The following is a 22,218-nucleotide window of genomic DNA, read 5'->3' on the forward strand; positions in this document are numbered from 1 at the left end:
CTCAGCTTTCTTTATAGTCCACCTCTCACATCCATACATGACCACTGGAAAAACCATAGCCTTGACTAGACGAACCTTTGTTGGCAAAATAATGTCTCTGCTTTTTAATATGCTGGCTAGGTTGGTCATAACTTTTCTTCCAAGGAGTAAGTGTCTTTTAATTTCATGGCTGCAGTCACTATCTGCAGTGATTTTAGAGCCCCCAAAATAAAGTCTGACACTGTTTCCACTGTTTCCCCATCTATTTCCCATGAGGTGATGGGACCAGATCCCATCATCTTAGTTTTCTTAATTAACTTTAAATTAAGATTTAATTATTAGCACAGTAATATTGCATGTGTACTAAGTCATTTCAGTGGTGTCCAACATTTTGTGACTCTATGGACTGTAATCCGCCAGGCTCTTCTGTCCCAGGGGTTCTCAAATATTGATAGACACAGTCACATGAACAAAAACTTTTGGGTCCTCAATAATTTAAGAATGTTACAAGACGCTGAGTCCAAAATATTTTGAGAATACTTTCCTTATATTCTCTTCTCGATTCTGACTTCTGTTTACTATTACTCACACATCCATGTTTGTCTCTGCCTGTCTCTGAGTCTTTGTTTACTTCATAGGCTCCACCCGAAATGCTTTCCCCTTTTTATTTACCACATTTTCAGGTCTACTTCCACTTTGCCTTTTGAGACCATCCTAAGTCTATAGTCATTCTTTCCTCCTTTGCAGTCTTACAGTGTTGATCAATACTACTTCCTGGTCATTTATAAACTTCGTATCTTATTACATGTGTGTGTTTCATTTTAAATGAGTTAATGTATGGGAAAAGCACTTGGAACAGCATCTCTGGCTTTGTATTATAAAATATGGCAGTTAATTACAGGAGTGAGAATGAAGGACAGAGAAAGGGTCAACTTATGACATTAAGTTAGTGTCATTCATTAAAGATAGCTGGAATTGAATGAGATTTCCTTAGGAGGTGAAATTTGATTATGTTGAGTTTGAATTGCCTGTAGATCATCAAGTAAAGGTGTCAAGAGGCAGTTGGGTATGTTTGGAGTTTAGGAAAGAAATTCTAGGCCAGGAACAGAAACCTGAGAGCTGCTGGCACATATATAATAACAGACATTACCACCTTTTATTGACAATTTATCTTGTGTCGCCCACACTATGGTGAGTACTTATCATCTCATTTGACTTTTATAATAATCCATGAGGTATTATTATTCTAAATGAGGGAAATAATGCTCAGAGAAGTTTAATAACTTGCCCTAAACCATATAAGCTAAACAGCGGAGCTTAGGGCTCGAACACAGGTCTCTCTGGCTCCAAAACTATAAATCCCTGTGTTTTACCAAATGACTAAAGTTTAGGAAATAGAATAAGGTCACTTAACAGGAGAGTGTAGTACAAAAAGAGAACGTAATTTAGGACAGAATCCTAAGGAGCACCAACAGTTAAGGGATAGACAGAAAGCAGAAGCCTACAAAAGAGATCAAATCAAGGAATCCTCCTGTCACTAAGGAGAAATATCAGAAGTGGTGTCATAAAGAGAGAATGAAAAGGTCTGAGTGCTTGCTATTTCCAATACTGTGGGAGAAGTCAGTAGCAACTGAAGAGTGGCTATTAGTTTTGGCAACAAGGAAGCCACTGGTAAAGGTAGCAAGGACTGTCAGAAGAAGTGATGTGGGAGCAGGAGTAGATCTCAGTGGAATTTGGCTGAGGTATGAGTGAGAGATAACGTGGAGACAGTGGTTATAAATAGTTTCTACCTGTTTTAACTGTAAAGGAAAGTAAAGGTATAGCTGGAGGTATGTGAGGCAGCGGGATAATTATTTTTCAGGATGGGAAAGGAAGGATTAAATGTTGATAGAGACAAGTTATCTATTGCTGAATGGCACATTAGTGGCTTAAAACAATTATTTTATTTTGCTTATGATTCTGTGGGTCAGGAATCTGGGAAGAGCTAGACTGGACAGTTCCTCCCAGACCATGCGGAGTCAGCTGGTGTCTGGGGCAAGATTCACTACTAAAATGTTTCTTAGAAGTCTAGTACCTTGCTCCTGCCTGGTATGTGCTGACCTCTCCCTCCCTTTCTTTTTTTTCCCCTCCTCATCTTATCCTCCTGAGTTCTCATATGAGAAATGGTGCATCTCATAGCATTTGACTGAAGTGACTTAGCAGCAGCAGCTTAGCATTTTTGGTTTTAAAGTAGTTGCCCTTCTTACAGAGCAGCTCTTTATCTCTAGTTTTAGGCAATTTGATTAAGATGTGCCTTAATTCAGTTTTTTTCCTGTTTCTCTTGCTTGGTGTTCTACTTTGAAATGTGGGCTTATAGATTTCATCAAATCTGGGGCTGTTATTTTCTCAAAATGTTTTTGTTGACTCCTCTCACCCCTTCTGCAGGGATTCTGGTCACACATATATTAGGTCACTTAAAATTGTTCATTGCTCCCTGATGCTCTGGTTGTTGTCCCAAATGTTTTGTTTCTGTTTCACTTGAAATTGTTTCTGTTACACCTATATCTTCATTAATTTTTTTCTTCTGAAATGTCTTATTTGCTATTAATTCCATCTATTCTGCTTTTAATCTTAGGTATTAGATTTTTCATCTCTAGACTCTGATTTGAATCCTTTTCTAAATCATTCATATGTCTTTTCAGCATGTCTGTGCTTTCCTTTACATTTAACGTCTGGAATATAGTTATAATAATTATTTTAAAGTCCCTGTCCACTAATTCTTACATCTATGTCTTTTTAGTACTGTCTATTGACTGATACTTCTCTTTTGAATGGTCTTTTTTTTTTGGCTGCTTGGTAACTTTTTATTGGATGTCAGGCCTTGTGAATTTTACCTTAGTGGTCCTGGATATTTTCATATTCCTTTCACTATTCTTGTGTCTTGGGACACAGTGTAGTTACTTGGGAGTGTGTGATCCTTTAAAGGCTTTTCTTGTTTCTAGACAAAGCCAGTCTTTAATCTTATGACTAATTTTTCCCCCCACTCTTGAGGCAGTCCCCTTCTAGATGCTCTACCTGATGTCTCATACATTACAAGGTTTTTCCAGACTGGCTGGTGGAAATCAGAACTCTCCTTGGCCCTGGTACAGCTCCTGGAGTGGTTCTGCTTCTTCCCGTGCTTCTTTTCCTGGCCTCCAGTAGTTTGCATGCGTTGATCAGGACTGGGGTAAAGACCGAGAGTAACTCTCTGCAGACTCCTGGAGCACTCTCTTTGCAACTCTCTCTTTTCTGTGTAAGTCTCTCCTCTGCTACTCTGTCCTGCTAATTTTCCTAATTTCTCTGTCTTGAATTCTCAATTCTGTTTCTTCAAGCAGGGAGACCACTGAGTTCTATTTCCGTTTCTCCTCCCTGACTTGTAACCTGGGAACTCTCTCCAGGCAAAGGTGGAGCTTAAGCATTTGCTTCCCCCCACCCCAGGAATTACTGTCTTATACTGCTTGTCCTATTACTAGCCTGTACTCAGTGTCTGAAAACTATTATTTATGTTGTTTGATTTTGTAGTTAAGACAAATCTGGTCTCTGTTCCTTTATCACAGCCAAAAGAGTTATGTATAGTATTTAGTGATTGATAAAAGATTTTTGAATATGTATACTTAAAGAATATTTAGGGTTTCATTTCTATTTTCCTGTATTAAATGCATCATATCTTCTGAATAATAGTATTTCAGAGGATACTTATTGTACGGAGAATGTAGAAGTATTAGTAATTAATTGTTGTATTAAATTTTAATAAGTCATAAGAAAGCTGAGCCTCCTCTAAATGTTGTCAAATATAGCTGACTCATTGAATTGGATTCTATTTTTTTTTTTTTTTGTAGTCACTACACATCAGCAAGTTTCTTCATTCAGTTTCAAAAATATTGGACCAGAGCACTTTTATATAAGAAAAGATCAAAAATGTTTCCTTTTTTATTATTTTTCCAAAATTTAAATGAAGGTCTTTTTTATACATCAGTACAGTTGCAATGAATAGCTTTTATTTTTAGAGTCCTGATTTAATGACACACTTGTAAACAAATTTTTAAGCTTCTTTGGTATTCTTTTGAAATGTCAAACTTGACAGGAAATGAACACAAAAGGGAGAAAAGCCTGTGGCTCTGAAAAAGCCAAAAAGGATATCTGTTGTGTATTTGGATGGTAGATCATTAACCTCTGGTGCACTTTGCACAATGGTTTTAGTATTTACCATTAGACGTTAGTTTTTTTCAACAGTTATATTTTACGAAGAGCAATGTCTCAGGAAGGCAAATGAATTGTAAGATAATGATTAAGCTGTATTTAACACTTAAAAAAATAAGGATGGTGAGGTAATATGATGTCATATACTGTATTTATATAGCAACCATGCTACTATAATGAAAAATGCTTTATGTTGGGTTTTTTAAAAGCTCCTCATGAGTTTTTTTAAGTAAGCATATATTTATCTTTTTTCCAGTAAAACATTTTAGTTTTTAAAAATCTGATTCTTTCTGAAAACATCACTGTGGTTTTATAATGTTTCTCATTCTGACCCAGCATACTCCTAATTTCTTGCCCTTAATTCCCTTGTTTAAGTAGGCACTTTCAAGTGATTTAGAATATTTGACTTTACCTTTCAAAGCTAAAATTATTTTGTTCTACATACACCTTTGCTTCCCAATATTTGTATTTTTAGATTTTACTTTTCAAGTCATCGAGGCTTGAATACTGAACATTTTTTTCTTATTTTTCTCTGTAGTTTTATAGTCTTAATATAAAATGTTGTTCAGTCGCCAAGTCGTGTGCAACTCTTTGCGACTCCATGGACTGCAGCACGTCAGGCTTTCCTGTCCCTCACCGTCTCTTGGAGTTTGCCCAAGTTCATGTCCATTGAATCAGTGATACCATCCAACCATCTCATTCTCTGTTGCCCTCTTCTCCTTCTGCCATCAGTTTTTCCCAGCATCAGGGTCTTTTCCAGTGAGTCAACTGTTTACATCAGGTGGCCCAAGTATTGGAGCTTTAACTTCAGCATCTTTCCTTCCATAAGATTATTCACGGTTGATTTCCTTTAGAATTGACTGGTTTGATTTTGCTTTCCAAGGGACTCTCAAGAGTCTTCTCTAAGAAGTTCTCTAACCACAGTTCAAAAGCATCAGTTAAAGTTGATCAGTAATTATAAATACAAAAACCAAAAAAAAAAAAAAAACCACATGTCGTATTTATTTAGTATGTTAAATATCTATTTTCATTTATGTTTTCCTAGATCATATCATTACCTTCTTACCTTGACCATGCTATTATAGACTCCTGCCTGGTCTCCCAGCTTTGGTACTACCCTGCATTCTATAGTTTGGTGCTGAGTGAATATTCTTAAATGCTTTTTCATGCAATATTCCTGTTGAGAAACCCACAGTAGCTCCCCATTGCCATTAGATAAATGCAGCCTCTTTACTCTGGTTGTGATAATTGGACCCTGCTCTGCTGCTGCTGCTGCTGCTAAGTCGTGTCAGTTATGTCCAACTCTGCCACCCCATAGACGGCAGCCCACCAGGCTCCCCTGTCCCTGGGATTCTCCAGGCAAGAACACTGGAGTGGGTTGCCATTTCCTTCTCCAATGCATGAAAGTGAAAAGTCAAAGTGAAGTCACTCAGTCGTGTCCGACTCTTAGCGACCCCATGGACTGCAGCCTACTAGGCTCCTCTGTCCATGGGATTTTCCAGGCAAGAGTACTGGAGTGGGTCGCCAGTGCCTGCTCTGGACCCTGCTCTAGCCTTCTGCTATTCTTCAAGCACTCCCTATGTTTATTGTTGTTTTGGCTTGTTTTTCTTATTTTTTTTTATTGGAGTATCCTTCCTTTGCAACATGGTGAAACACTGTGTTCAGAGAATTCTTTGGTCTCTGGAGCAAATCACTTTGACATAGTGAGAGTGAGTATGGCCTAATGTGGGAATCAGAAGACCTGACATTTATAGCCCACCTCTTCCACGTGTAAGTTAATGTCTTTGTCTTAGATTCTTGCTTTGTAAATTGAGACAGACAGATTTTAGTATTTCTAGCTCAAATATTTTATGATTCTACAAAACTATGTAAATGTTGAGAATTAGTTGCCACTGCTGAAGCTGTGCCACTACTTTAGATTGCTTCACAATGTGTAAAATGTTGAAGAAACATTTTTCAAAAAAGGATAACAGAGAGGTCTCATTTCCCTGCTCTCCTTTACCTCAGTTTTTCCCAATTCTCTTTGGATCGTATCTGATATTTGTATATCAGTTATTTGAAAGGAATTATACTTTCCCCAGCGAGGTGTCTAATGACATGGGAAATAGCCCCTACCCTTAAAGAGGCTTGGAACCTATAGGAAAGTAAATCATTGTGATATACTGTGAAATAAGATAAGCCATGAGGGTCAAAGGAGGGAGTGATCAATTGTAAGTGGCTGGGAAAAAACTTAAACTGGGCGTGGAAATGTGGAAAGATATTTGGGGGAAAATTATGAACCACATTGGCAATGGTACATGAGTCCTGATTTAAGACTAGTAAATTAGTCTCAAAAGTCTGTTTTTAATCCTTTAAAAGTGAAGAGCTAGCTCTCTTGGTAAATGAGATATTGTACAAAAGATATTGTACAAAAGATATTATACAAGATAATTTTGTTGTTGTTCAATCGCTAAGTCGTGTCTGACTCTTTGCAACCCCATGGATTGCAGCACACCAAGCTTCTCTGTCCTTCACTATCTCCTGGAGTTTGCATAGATTCATGTCCATTGAGTCAGTGATGCCATCCAGCCATCTCATCCTCTGTTGCTCCCTTCTCCTTGTGCCCTCAATCTTTCCCAGCATCAGGGTCTTTTCCAGTGAGTCAGTTCTTCCAATCAGGTGGCCGAAGTAGAGTTCAACTTTAGCATTAGTCCTTCCAATGAATATTCAGGGTTCAATTTTTTTTATGCACTACTTTAAAATATATGTGTGTATATGTGTGCATGTGTGTAAACACACAGGTTTTTTGAGGGAAATAATTTTGAAAGAGAATATATATGCTTTCTTGTCTTCTTTGGCAGAGTATATTTAAAGTAATTTTACTTTTTGAGCTAGGGACATCATTATAGACATTACTGTATTATTCATGGGTGAGAGTGCCATTTGCTTCTGGAAAATTTTGTGCTCTTTACCCAGTGTTTTAATTTTTTTTTTCCTGCCTTCCCCCTCCCTTTCCTTGTGAATTATTCTGTATTTCTCACAATTTCAGATTCTGTCAATCCGTAATGCCTGTTTCCTCTAACTTGCTCTCCTGAGCTAATTAAATCAGTATGTTCTATTGTAAATGCCCTTTGTGCTTTTGAGTTTTTGGCACAGTTGATATTGATAAAGTTCTTTTCTTCCTTCCAGGCGGAGGATTATTTTCTTAGGAGTATTTTTCAAACTTTACTATGCATGGAGGTCTTATTAAAATAAATTTTCTTATCACGTGGTTCTAGGGCAGGACTTGAGATTCAGCATTTCTTACAGGCCCCCAGGTGGTTCTGATGTTGCTAGCCCGTGGACCACTCTTTAGAGTGGCCAAATCCTAGTTGACTTTACATGATTTTGACTTTAAAGTGAAGTGCTCTGTTGGTTCTTTACACTGAGTCCACAAAGTAGGTATAGGCGTGAGTCTAATTTCCCATATGAGGAGGAACCTAGGAATCTGTGTCCCAGCTAGCAGCTCATTAGCCATAGATGGAAGGCAGCTAATACTCCTTAACTAGTTGCAGTGTGCTGTGCACCAAAAGTGTTTGTCTAATTTAATTGTCATAATAATCCTGTGATGTTGTTAATACTGTTTTCGTTTTTCAAAAGTGGAAGCAGGCTCAGGAAGGTTAAGCAGTTTGTCTAGAGTCACCCACTTGGCATATGAACCCAGATTGGTTTGATTCCAAATTCCATGTTAGTCTAGTAAAGTTCTCCTTTCATTGTACCACATTATTTCTGTTTATTCATTCACACTGTTTTTATTACCACTGTAGCATGTAGTCCAGCATGCTGCTGCTGCTGCTGCTGCTGCTGCGTCGCTTCAGTCGTGTCCGACTCTGTGCGACCCCGTAGACAGCAGCCCACCAGGCTCCCCATCCCTGGGATTCTCCAGGCAAGAACACTGGAGTGGGTTGCCATTTCCTTCTCCAGTGCATGAAAGTGAAAAGTCAAAGTAAAGTCGCTCAGTCGTGTCCGACTCTTCATGACCCCATGGACTGCAGCCTACCAGGCTCAGAGCTCTGTCCATGGGATTTTCCAGGCAAGAGTACTAGAGTGGGGTGCCATTGCCTTCTCCGTAGTCCAGCATAGGAGACAGTATAAAATTTTATTCTAAATGAAAAAAATAGCATGTACGTTTTTTATCTCGAGTAACAAGGTGGACTGTTTTGCCTGCCCTGGAGCTAGTCGGTACTGGAAACGGGAGAAAATGCAGCCCTTTGTGAGGCCCTCCTTTGTGTGGTGTGCTGTCGCTGTTGATCTACTAGATTCCCCAGGAAGAAAAGATTAGAAGACTTCACAAAAGGAGAAAATGAGATTCTAAAAGAAGTTACTAGTGCATCTGTATGTTCCATTTATGTAACTCTCTGAATGATATTTTAGTATAGTAATATAAGTATTTTTTAAATCTGTAGTTATATATATAGTTTAGGGTTGAGAAAATTAAATATTTGAATCAACTCTCAGGGAGATTGAAGGGAAGGGTGAGAGTGAGGTGAAATGGAAAACTAGATCTCTTTATAGATTGAAATGTTAAAACTGAGTTCTTTCTGAGTTTTAAACGAAAAATTTCAGGTATGCCTAACATCTTCTGTAAGAATGAAAAAATGTAAAGTCCAAGAATGAAAAATAAAGGAAGGCAATATCTTAGAAATAAAATTTTTGATAGAGACCTTGTGTTCTACTAGTGAAGTAATCTAGAGAGAAGTTAAAAAAAATACAAATATACAGAAAAAGCACAAAAATAAGGATAGTAACTTAGTTCATATGAACAATTATCCACTGAAATTCGAATAAATTATTGCTTTATAAAGCTCTAAGATATAAGTAAGCTCAATTTAATAAAATAACTCTTCTTTATAATTGAACCATTGAAGAAGCAGTGAGGCATTAAATGGTTTATTTATGTGGTTCTTCATATGTTAAAAAACAACAAACAGAAAACCCAAAGAAACTGAGACAGATAACTGTTACAAATTGTTCCACATCTTCTCCTGTATTGAATGTTTTTGTGAACCTGAGTTCTTGATCCAGATCTGTTTATGGTTTTAAACGTAAAATTTTTTCCATTTCTAGACGTTTGTTCAAGTGCCATCTTGTCTTGAGCCCGGGGCTTGACTCCTCAGTGTGTTCTTTTCTCTATGTACTTGTCTCTTTTTTTAATCTTTGGAACACCCTGACACACGTGAGAAATTGCTCGAGTTCACTGTGGAGGAAAAGTATTCGTGACTTGTCCATTCATGTCTCCCTTCCCCTCCCCCATTGTCCATATGACACATTCTCCTTGTTCATGAATTGGCACAAAGGACTAAAGAAATTCAAGAACAAAAAATCTCAAACTCAGAAATGTGCCTTAGGTAGCTCACAGAAACTTGCTTTAGGAAGCAGTGCTTGTAAGAAGCTCATCACTAGCTTCTTTGGAATCTGATCATCATGCAGACCTACATCAAAATGACCCTCACTTATGCATATTACATTGCAGTGTAGAAGTGACGATAGGTAACATTCAGCACTGTTAAAAGTGCTGAAATGTGTTCACTCATTTACTTCGCACAAATGTATGAAGTAGATACTCTCATTATCACCACTTCATGGATGAAAAAGTGGAGGCACAGAGAGATTAAGAACGTTTCCCCTATCCACAAAACTAAGTTGATAGCAGAGCTAGAAGTTTGATCAAACTGTCTTGGTCCCAGAGACGGTACTTTTAACCTTTGTGCTGCCTCGTGGTGTATATTAATTTACCACCAGGTATATGCACTGTTGTGATTAGTTTCTTTATTCATGTTTTATCTGTGTTTGTGTCACTGTGCTATAGCAGATCCTTCTGTCTGGATTTTGGCGTCACCATATCCCATTTAATCTTCCCAGAAGATAAACATTGCTGTTCCTGTTTTATAGACAAGAAAAAGCTGAGGTTCATTCAGAGATGCCATGTAACTTTCTTGGTGTGATTCTCAGCAAGTTATGTGCCTGTAGCTCAGACTGTATTTTCATCATCTGTAAAATGGGCATGATAATACTTATCAGGGTTGCCATGAGGAATAAATGTACATTTATGAGAATGGTACCTTTTAGAAACATCACAATTAATCATTAGTTTTCTTTAGTTCATTTTCTCTACTATACAGTGATTTCCTAAGAACAGAGGACTGAGAACACAGTTAAACAGTATTGGATCTGTTTGTCCTGGCTTACAAGTATGTAGAAATTTTCTCTTCCGACGTACCTCTGTCTCTCTCACTGCCTTCTCAGAATGGAATAAGTTCAGGGAAAAACAGGTGTAACTGAACTCCAGCGTTGTTAAATATGGGCAGTGTTCTCTGTTATACTGCCGTTGGAATTTGTTGTGGTGCTTTAGTTGTGAATCATGTCACTAATTACCCTGAGGTCAGTGCTCATTAGTCAAGTACAAACGAGAAATGGCAATTGTAAAAGAATAGCATGGAGATATCCTCTGTACTTAACCTGTTGAAATGGAAGCACTTGTACTCTTGTTCAGAGAGTCTTCTATAAGGTCATGATGTTAGAAAATTACCTGAATATAGTCCAAGAATTTTCAGTCTCTAAACTAGTGTCATTCATATCCTAACTGTAATAGTGAGGAGGGACTTTGGAATCTGGATGTGCAAGGAACACAAAAATAGAGGTATCTTATGAGATCTCAGTTCTGTTTAATGGAGTTTCTGAATTCCTCCAGCAAAATCAGAAGCTGTTATTAATAGTTTAATAAAATTTTAGAACCACTCTAGGGCAATTGTTTTTAAATCGTGTAAGTTCAGTTACTTTTAATTAAAAATAGAACCAACTTTTTGACATCTATCTTTTCCAGATTTTTATGTCATGTTTTAAAAACTAAACTGTCACAACCTAGTCTGTTTTAAAATGCATTCAAGTGGCCTTTGCATATGTGGCTCTATTAATTTGCATATTGGTTCTTAATCTTTTCTGCTACTATCAGAAATAGACAAATATCAAAGGTGTTTTTGGTGTCTTCCTGTACATGCTAGATTTAGAACACAATAAGAAAACTTAAAATAGGAAACAGCTGTGTTTTGTGTCTCACTCTTTCAAAAAAAATTTTTTTATTGTTCTTGCTCAGCTTCAGCCTCCATTAAGTTACAACAGATAATTTCTCTTTAAGATTTTTATTATACTCTTTAAGAATTCTCAAAAACTAACATACTGCACTGTGTACATGTGCTGTAATTTATTCAACCAATTTTCTGCACTTGGACATCTAGGGAATTTTCAGTGTTTTCCAGTTTCAAATAATAACTGCATCCTGTACATATATGTATTTTTATATTATGAATATATTCATATTAATATATGAATATAAATAATATATATTCATATATAATAATATATTCATGTGAATATATGAATAAAATATATATTTATATTATTATATGAAAGTGTGTCTTCAAGGTAAATACCTAGAAATCAGAATGCTGGGTTAAAGGATAAGAGTGAGTGAGTGAGTGTGTGTGCGTGTGCGTGCATCAAATTCCCACCCATTAGCGTTACACCGTTTTGTTTCCCACCAGCAGTATATGAATGTTATCAATTTCTCCACAGGGCTGCTAACTTAATTTTTCCAAGTAACACACATTAAAATAGTCTTCCTACTCATCATCACCATCATTTCAAAAAGAAAGCATTTTAATAAGGGGGAAAGGACATAATCAAAATAGAGGATAAGAGAATCTCTTTAAAATTAAATGAAATAAATATAGCTCCTATTGTGATTGTTTTTTTCTTTTTCCTGAGTTTAAATGCATCTCTTCACTATAATCAGAGGGATGGGAGTTTTTTGAAATGCATACTCGTGTCTTTCCTTCTACTTGGAATCCTTCAGCGCGCCCCTCACCTCCTCAGAGCTTGCCATGGCTGTATCACGGCTTATGAGGGATCTCAGCCCTCCATCTCCAGACACGGTGGATTTGGTTTAATCCTTTCAACATACTAGGTTCTCTCCAAGGAGGCCTTTGCATCTGCTACTCCCTTTACCACCATTAAAGGAGTAGACAAGTCAAAAAAAAAAAAAACTCTTACCTGACTCTACCTTAACTTGTTTTGTGACCTTATGAAGTTACTTGGCCCTTTACTTCTTCCGTTTCTTCTACCTAAGATAAAGAAGTTGTATAAATGACCCCTGGACTCTTTCAGTTTTAAATTATGAATTTCCCACCAGTCATTTTGATAGGAACATAATGAAACTCAACACATTCACCCTATGACTAATAACTGTAACTTGGCCATAAAAGCACATATTTGTTTCTCATTCTATTTTATTTCCATAGGTTATTCCTATTTTTATTTAGGTAAAATTGGTATATAACATTATATAAATTTCATGTGTGCCCCACTGCAGTCTGACAGCTGTATACACTATGAAAAAAGAGATCATCACCAAAAACCATTGATCACCATACAATAGATGCCCTTTACCAATTCACCTACCCCTTAGCTCTTATGTTCTAGTAATCACTATCTGTTCTCAGTATCTACAAGTTTTTGTTTTTTAAATTCATTTGTTTTGTTTTTTTAGATTCTACACAAGTGAAATCATTTGCTATTTTTCATCTGACTTATTTCATTTAGCATAATGCCTCCTGGATCTATCCATGTTGTTGAAAATGGCAAGGGTTTCTTTTTTTTTTATGACTGAGTACCATTTATTCAAACAAATATATAACAGACTCTTTATTCATTCATCTGATGATGGGCTGTTAGGTGGTTTCCATATCTTGGCTATTAAAAATAATGATACAATGACCATAGGAATGTATATATCTTTTCTAGTTAGTGTTTTCATATTCTTCAGATAAATACTCAGAAGCGGAACAGCTAGATCGTGTGGTAGTTCTATTCATAATTTTCTGAGGCATCTCATGCTGTTCTCCACAGTTGTACCAATTTACATTCCCACCAGCACTGTGGGAGGGTTCTCTTTTCTTCTCATACTCACCAACACTGTTAGTCCTTCTTTTCTTGAGAATAGTCCTTCTAACAGGTATGAAGTAATATCTCATTGTTGTTTTAATTAGAGATGTTGAATATATTTTCACATTCCTGCTGGCCATAAATATGTCAATTATTTTCAAAAAGTATTGGTTGAATCTATATAAAGCAAATTTTGAGTTTGAAAACCGTTAATTAAATTTGTTAATTATCTCTACTTCTGGGGTCCTGCATCTTGAATTCTGTTTTGGCCACTGCTTTTAGCACTGGTAATTTTGTTCCCCTTTAAGGAGTTACTGAAATAAATCTTTTTAAGAGATGGAAGAAGGAGAAAGACTTGTTAGAAAAGTTTGCCTGGAGTTAATTTCATATTCTTTTATTATCCTGGTTTATTGCCCTGTTTAAGTGATATTCTTTATACTTTTATAAAATTGACTGTCAAAAAAATTGGTAGCAGATGTCATGAAAAAAATGAGATAAAAGAAATTTAAGAACTAGTGATTTTAGGATAGTGTAATGTTGACCTCTGGAAAATGTTGCTATTTAAGAAATATTGTTGATCATTAAATATTCTGGTTGATTTAAATATGTTCTGTGTCTTTACATTTATCCATTCATTCTTTTAGATTTGGAGTTTATTTTTTAAAAGTCATAAGTGGATTATTTGGTTTTCAGGACAGCTCAAAAGAACTTTTTAAAAATAATTTCCCTTAGAATTTCCTTAAGATTCATCTACTAGTAGGCACTGTTTATAAAATGTTATATATAAAAGGGTCATATCTTCCCTCATTTGTGATATCTGGGGTTGGATGTGGCATGCAGGTATTAAAAAGTTCTTGAGTATTGAAAGTGAAAGTGAAGTCGCTCGGTCATATCTGACTCTTTGGGACCCCATGGACTGTAGCCTACCAGGCTCCTTCCTCCATGGGGTTCTCCAGGCAAGAGTACTGGAGTGGGGTGCCATTTCCTTCTCCAGGGGATCTTCCCAACCCAGGGATCGAGCCCGGGTCTCATGAATTTCAGGCAGACGCTTTAACCTCTGAGCCACCAGGGAAGTCTTGAGTGTTGGGAGATAGTAAATAAAGATCAGTCCGCAGGGCAGAAGTTAATACAGTGACGAAAGACTGGGTACCTTGTTCATCAGAGGTCTAAAATTGCAGTTGCCTCAGATTCTTGCTAGCTGCATACCAGTTATAAGTTAAATGTTTCTCAGTTGGGTTTATGAAATTTGCTGATCTTCCATTTTCTATTCCTCAAGTGAGTCACTAATTCTTTCAATACCAATCCCATAATTAAGGTTTATACGTCAGATTGACTCTCAGTATTTTGAATGCAGGATATGAAGATAAAACTCCTTGATAAAGTAGTGCCTTAAGTTCCTTTTAATTTTCTGTGGATATAATACATATATTTTCATACATTCTTTTGTTAAACAAGCTACTTGGTTGATTTGCTTAGAAAAGATCACTTCTAAGTTTGAAATCAATCCTTAGGATGCTGGAAAGTGGTTTTACACACTTCAAAACTTTTCATCTTACTTCTTTTACTTTAATACGGAAAGGAAGATTAGATAAATCATCTACTCTTTTATAAAGATGTAAAAAACAGTGGGCAGTTTGGGGGGAGAGAGGGGCTAGTATTGTCATTCTAAGGAAACAAAAAGTAAATTCTGAGTTTTCTTAATACAGATTTTCTGGGTAAAAGGGAAAGAGATAACCCTCTGAATGTATAATTTACTTAAAAATGCAAAACCAACAGAGAAAAATAACTTTTGTACCCTCTTTGTCCCTGTAGTTAAGATTTACCTAGGATTTGAAGCTGTAGTTGAGGAAAACTAATATTTGTCTGTTATGTATTCAAGGAGAATCTTATAAATTTTTTGATTCATCTTCCTGTTGACAAGCAGGCAACAAAAATTTCTCCAGTAGTAACAACTATCTGATGACTATTTTTGCTTATATTTTAAAATAATATGAATGCTTTTGAGGTCTTGCTCACAGATACTTAATCCAAGAAAACTGAGAAATCTCAGTTACAAACTCTGCACCTTTCTTCTGTATTATTAAATTGTTAGTTGCTTTCCAACTCAAAATTATATGTTTAGAGTGCTAAATATATTTGTTTTTTTCTGAAGAATGGTATCAAATAAAGGCACTTCAGGGTCAATTGAAGAAAACATCTTTATAACATATATACTTCTCTTGGCATATAAAGAGCTACGTTTAATTTCTTCACTAGTTTTCTTTTTTAAGGGTTTATTTTGTTGTAGGTTCATTTAAAGGAGACTATCACTCACTAACAAGAAAATCCTCCACTGTTATTTTTTTTGAAATGAGTTTATTTAGCTTACTTCTATGATTTATTTGAAACATTGCAACTCAAACCCAGAAACAGCAAAATTCAAACTTAAACCTTAAAACAAAGAGTGTTTTGTTTATCCAAATTTGTATTCAGGACTTGAAAGATTGAAAATGTGAAAATCAGATAGATTGCTAATAAATAATTTTTTTAGTTAACTTTGGAAAACTGCTTGAATTTGGGGAAAGAAAAGATATGTTGGAAAATGAAAGCGTTTCAGTGTAGATAGTGCTTCATATCTAAATTTTAGCTCAACGCGATACCTTATTTATGTTTAGTAAAATGAATGTAATTGTACTTAGTTATTTGACCCTCTAGTTTTGCTACTTTTTAGGGAAGGACCTATATCCTTACTTCACAAGTTATTTTGACATACAATAACATCTTGTCTACTTGAAATAATATTCTTCAGCTATTCAATATTTGACTTAACAACCTTGCAATTTAAAGAAAGATGGATCAAGGCCTCCAAAGTTCAGAAAGATAATGATTGTAAACCTAGAATTCTATATGGAGAAAAGTTCTAATTGACTGTAAAGGGAAAATACAAATTTCTAGACATTTAAAAATTTGTTTGGCTTAAATGATCAAAACATATGTACTGATCACTGTCTTAAGTGTCAAGTATTATATGTTATTTCTCTGAGCTAAAATACTTAAAAAACAAGTTACTTATTGTGACATAAATATGCCTTTAAAATATACCTGTAGTAGTATTTTTTAAAATTTACTTAGCAAAATAACATTTTGTCGGTTTCCACATCACTTTTTGTGGCATATATCGTTTTTTAAATTGAGTGCTGTTAAATGAAGAAAATGAATCAAAAGAGTAATTTTAAAGTGTACTATTCTATATATACAGTATCTGCTTTTTACAAATCACACACCAAGACAAAATCCTAAATATTATCTGTAAGAGTTGGACATCCTCAAGTAGTGTCAGTGTGTCATTCTACAGAAGGCATTTTTACTGCGTTTTTGAAAAATACTCTAAAGACACTTATAGATTCTTTACATGACTCTTTCTCATTTATGTTATTATAGTTTAAGAAACATGATTAGTAGTTTCAATTAAGACTGAAATCAAAATTAGGTGTATATTGAATAAAGGTATTAAACACTTAAATGAAAATTTTAATTTGTTAATTATTTAGTATAAAATCACTGTGATATTCAAAGACCATACAGATGGTTATCACATGACTTAAATCATGATTACTTTTATATTTTGAACAACTTTTCTAGAGATTTTTTTTTCTAATGAAGAGAAAGGTACAAATCAAAGTGGCTCAGAAAAATAAAACTGAGTGTATACAAGAACAGAATACATTTTAATGCTTAACACATCAAATACTTTTTTAATACTAAAAACTTTAAAATGTCCACATGTTTATTTTCTTTCTGAGGTGGAAAAATTGTTGTCCAGGAAAACACTTTTCACAGTTGAAGGACCTTGGAGGTTCTGTAAAGTCCTGGCGTTCTTATTTCAGACAGCTTATATTGTAGATTCATTATCAGGTATCTTATTTTTCAACGTCTGTAGGTTATGTTGAATAAAGTTCTCTGTGCCTTGAACTTCAGAGAATCTGGAGTCACTTCTCCTGGTAGACCAGTTTTTCATTTTTATTGAATTCTGAATCGTGTCCGACGTGAAATAGTAAATGATAGGGTCAAAGCAACAGTTTAAAACGGCAATGCAGAGAGTGATTGGGTACATGGTCCTTACTGCTATTGCTGCTGAGCAATTGACAAATGTCTGTGTTCTCATAAGAGAATATAAAATAAGGTTGATATTGTAAGGCACGAAGCAGAAACAGAATATAACCAAATGTACAAATATCATTCTTAAAACCTTAGTTTTATTTATTTTACTTCTACTTAATGTTACAGGTTTATTTAAAGTTCTCAGCACCATACTAGAACAAGTTACGTTTAAAATGAGAGGAATAAAAAACCCCACTATTTCTATGAAAATTACAATCCTTGAGAGAAAGGTTTTCCATGTAGCTGCTGGAAAATTTTCAAAGCAGGTTGCTGAAGTATTGCTGCCCGGAGATGGAACAAAAACTGCTGGTGCACTTCCTCCCATCACAGTTAACCACACAGCAATACAAACGATTTTTGCATTTCGTTTAGTTCTCAGCGTCTTCGACTTAAATGGGTAGACGATGGCCAGAAACCGGTCAGCACTAATACAGGTTAAGAACAGAATGCTTCCATACATGTTGGTATAAAAGGACATCACTGAAATCTTACAAAGTAAATCCCCAAAGGGCCAGTTCCTTGTTGCAAAGTAAAATATCCTGAAGGGTAAAGTAAAAACGAAAAGCAAGTCTGACATTGCCAGGTTAATCATGTATGTTGTTGTTTCATTCCGCACTTTGAGAGTACAGATGAAAATATATATGGCGACACAGTTGGATATTAACCCAAGCACAAACACCATACTGAACATGCACCCATACAAGGTGTACTTAAAGGAGTCATTATATATGCAGTCAGAGCTGTTATTGCTTACCATTATAAAGGCACGTCCAGTTTACAGTGTTGAAGTCCTTTGGTTAGCAACAGTCTCCTTTGATATTCAGATCGTGACTACTTTGTAACCTCCAATGTATTTGCAAATCCTTTGGATCTTTGCAAAGTTTTACAAATATTTCTTTTTCTTCCAAAAGAAACATGAAGTTTGTTGCTATAAAGTTTCCACTTGATTCTTCAACAAGAAAAAATGTTCATTTTCGAGTTTCCAGAAAATCTGTGATCCCAGGGCTTCGTATTAAAAACACAATGAAGCCAATCCATTGGATTATAAAGTTTAAATAAAAACTGTGTTCTGACACAGAGTAAAACTCCTCATCCTGTAAACTTCTGTTTCCGTGGTCAAGATGAATATTCCAAAATGAAAGTTTCTTTATGCTGCAGAATGTTTAAGCTGAAGTTAGCAATCACATTTTGCTTTTCAGTGCAAAGTTTCTGAGACTTAAACATTCCCAGTTCAATCTCACTTACTTCTTACACCTTTTAAATGAAGTTTTCCTTTTCGGTATTCCTGCAGTGGATCCCAGATGGGGTAAGCAGAGGAGTCTTTCAAAGGTTCCGAAATAAATTCCTAAGCGTGTTTGCTCCTGCTGACTTGGAGGCCTTTTCCTCAGTTGCCAGCTGTGTTGCGAGACGGGCTTTCTCTGAAGAGAAAAAGAGAGGCTTGCTTGATTTGTAATATGACATCACAGGAAGAAGAGGCTGGGCTTGAACAAAGAAAGGTTTCTGCCCAGTTTGTTTGCAGTTCCTTTAATCTGATACCCTATCTGCTGGGGATATACCTAGGAGGCTTGCAAAGGGCCTCTGACTGTTTAATTAAGCAGTCTGCCCTTTAACTCCTTTTTTGCAGAAATGCCTTCTGGAATGTTGGCTACCTCTCAAGGAGGTTTTTTAAAAAATTCTTTATTTCTTTTTGGTAGTAATCGAGAGAGAGGGAAAAAATCTGTATGTGATTGCTTCTGTGTTTGGGATTAGACTTTTTGGGGGCTGGGGGGAACTAAAATGTGTAAGTATATTTATAGATTGAAATTGTTGGTGGTAACTTAATATAACGTTAAAAAATCTGTTGGCTCTAAAAGAGAGAAATTTCATTTTTAGTCGTAAAAAGGATTTGAGTTGAGAGACCCAAATTTTGCCACCCTTGGCTTCTGTTTTCCATAATTGCTCCTCAAGATTTAATTTAATTGCCATGGTTGTGAATGGCTCCAATCCTGAATCTCTTTACTTTTTCATAAACATTTTTTCTCACATTCTTTGCTCTTGTCTAGAAACTTAAATTAATATTTTATAGCACTTCCATTTTTTTTTAATAATCACTTTTACTGAAGAATAAATTCTAAAATGTTTCTGTTTGGTGTGTAGTATTAAGCTTACAGAACAAAATTGCATCTTTGTAAACAAAGATATTTTTTCCCTATATTGCTTGAAATAAATTTTGGAAAATAAAAGTTACACTACTTGGCTAAATTTTAGGTTCAGAATTTTATTTTAAGCACCTTCCCCCCCGCCCCGCCACCAGCCCTCCCTCTACCCCATTTCTTATGACATTAACTATATATTGGACTATGGGTCAGATTTTGTTTTCATTTAAAAGCTCTTGTGAGTGTTTTCTCGCTGTATATTTAAAGTGTACTCATTTTTAAAGCCCAAAGAAATCAGAAGAAAAGTATATGTGGGAAAGGGGTAGTTGAATATAGATGTTACTTCTTCAAAGAGTGATGATATCACAATCTATGGACACATTTTCTTATTTTTTCTTATTTTATATTGCCATTTTTACTAGATGTAGAAGGGCTGAAATTCTTCCTTTAGGGTATCAGTGAAGGAAATTTAAGAGCAATTTATTTTTCTTTCATGAATTACGTAGCTAATTTAAAACTGATGTTTTGCAGCATGTTTTATGCTGATTTTTAACCTTTTTAATTTGGACTGCACTGTCACCAAGATCAGCAACTTTTGTTGTTTGTTAATGAATATCCCCTGAATTATAGTCTGCTTTTGTTGTTTTGACTAGGAAATTTATAATCAAGTGACACACAAAAAAATAGGAATATTACTTGCACTCAATAAACTTAGAACTTTAGAAGGCTGAATTTCTTTGTATCACATTGGTATGGAAGAGAGGCAGTATGTGTTCATAAAAGAAGACAGGTGGAAACTTAGAGTGAACAGCAATAAGGAGAGTAGTTAATAAGTTTGTATTCTCATTGGGGAAAAATTTCTGTTACAGTTTCTCAGTAATCTACTTTCAAATTGACAATCTTTTTAGGTATATCGTTAAATAATGAAATATAATCAGTTATATGCCCTGATCTTGTTTGCTTTTCCTTTCATTTTGAATATGGCATTGTCCGATAAAATGAACTAATGAGACATTGGAATATTCTTCCACATACTGATGTTATTCACTTGACTTAATATTTAGTTAACTGTTCATTTGTAGTTTTTTCATGTTTCATTTGCTTAAAAATGGATAGATCACTATTCATTGAATTAAACTTTCTGTTATTATCAGTATATTAGTATATGTTTGTATTTCCAAGTTTTACACAGTGCTTGGCCCTTAGTAGATACTCACATGTTTACTGAGGCATGAATTATACTGATAAACTGGTATTTATTGAGAATTATTTCTACTGAGGAAGAGCAACAGCAGAATGACTGTTTGAATGGGAAGATCATTGAATGCTAGATGTTTCAAAATATTTAATTTGACTTCTAATTAAGGAATCAAAGTGAAATTAGACAACTTTAAAATTCCTTAGATTAATATATGAAAATTTTGAAATAACTACTTACAAAGGCAGTTAAATAAGTCTAAGTACTCGAGTATATTTAATAGGTGCTTTTGTTTTGACAGACTTAGGAGACCAAACAGTTTATTATGAGATCTGTATGCTTCTGAAGGGAGGCCTGGTGTGCTGCCGTCCGTGGGGTAGCAAAGAGCTGGACACAACTGGGCAACTGAACAGCAACAGACTTCTCAAAGTTAAATCTGGGAATCTCTTGGTTTCTTATATGGGTTTTTTAAGAGCTGATTTGAAATTTTATGAATCTCATTACCTTTCACTTTTCTCATCACTTTTCAAATTTTTATTTTATGAAGAAGTCAGGTCAGTAACTAGCTAGCCTTCAAAGTATATATATTATTTATCACTCTAGTAATGATATAGTTGTGTTTTAGTTGTATAACTATTTTTTTTTTGTTATCAGTTTGAGAGAGAATTCTGTTAACTTGTAAGGATTTGAGTAACTTTTGAGTTCTTGACTAAATTTCTGCCATAACTGTGGTTGTGAGAAGGCAAGAAATCTGACTTTTTAATGTTGTTGTTTAGTTGCTAAGTCATATCTGACTCTTTTGTGACCCTGTGGACTGTAACCCACCAGGCTCCTCTGTCTATGGGATTTCCCAGGCTAGAATTCTAGAGTGGGTTGCCCCTTCCTTCTCTAGGGGGTCTTCTACTTTTTCATGCCTGATTCAAAATAGGCTTTCTTGAACACCGCTATAAACAAATAATGTGTAAAGTGGGCTCCTCAGCTATTCTTCCTTTCTGTTTTTTCATATTGGTTATTTCTAGCCTTAATGGTAATATCAGTTTTATCTTGTACCTTCTTTATTCTCACTGCTGTCTTCTTAAACTGACCCCGCTGCTCTTATCTGTATGGTTGTTGTAGTGTCTTACTTGTCTTATTTCCAGTCCTACCAGTTTACCCTGCCAGATAGTCGTAGATCAAGTTATGAATGAATCAACTAATTATTTATTCATTTATACCTTTCATTTCATCCAAAAAGGACTTAAAGCAGGTTATAATTTTAAAACTGTCAAAACTGATAGAACTAAATATTTAAGATTTTATTTTATGTAAATTATACCTACATTTTAAAAGTTTAAAAAGGGAGTTGGTGTGGCACAGTTAAAAGTTTTTAAATGTGAGAAATGTGAGAGAAATTATTCTGAATATTAGTCATATCCATTATTCTAAAAATTATTCCTCTTGAATGCAATAAATGTTTGCAAAAGCAAAAAATAAAAATCTTAAAACATAAATTTTTGAACACATTAGTAAAAGAATAAAAAATAATACACCATGGGAAAGAGAAGAATGGGAAGGGCAGAAAAATCTAGGTGAGGGGAAGCTGCTGCATTT

General features: G+C 35.2%; 2 protein-coding genes across 2 annotated transcripts in view; one reads left to right on the plus strand and one right to left on the minus strand.

The window, feature by feature from the left end:
* Window positions 1-22,218, plus strand: part of RB1 (retinoblastoma 1) — a 118,685-nt gene that overhangs the window by 68,950 nt on the left and 27,517 nt on the right. The gene's annotated exons all lie outside the window — the stretch shown is intronic.
* On the minus strand, window positions 15,494-19,600 carry LPAR6 (lysophosphatidic acid receptor 6). Its single transcript, XM_010834046.1, has one exon. The coding sequence runs from the start codon at window positions 18,050-18,052 to the stop codon at window positions 17,027-17,029; it is 1,026 nt and encodes a 341-aa protein (XP_010832348.1). The 5' UTR covers window positions 18,053-19,600; the 3' UTR covers window positions 15,494-17,026.

This window comes from Bison bison, unplaced genomic scaffold, assembly GCF_000754665.1.
Source record: "Bison bison bison isolate TAMUID 2011002044 unplaced genomic scaffold, Bison_UMD1.0 scf7180017863994, whole genome shotgun sequence".
NCBI lineage: Eukaryota > Metazoa > Chordata > Mammalia > Artiodactyla > Bovidae > Bison > Bison bison.

What these genes read in the sequence shown, in the direction of transcription:
- LPAR6 (XM_010834046.1), bottom strand. Translation starts at nt 18,052, where the DNA reads ATGGTAAGCAATAACAGCTCTGACTGCATATATAATGACTCCTTTAAG.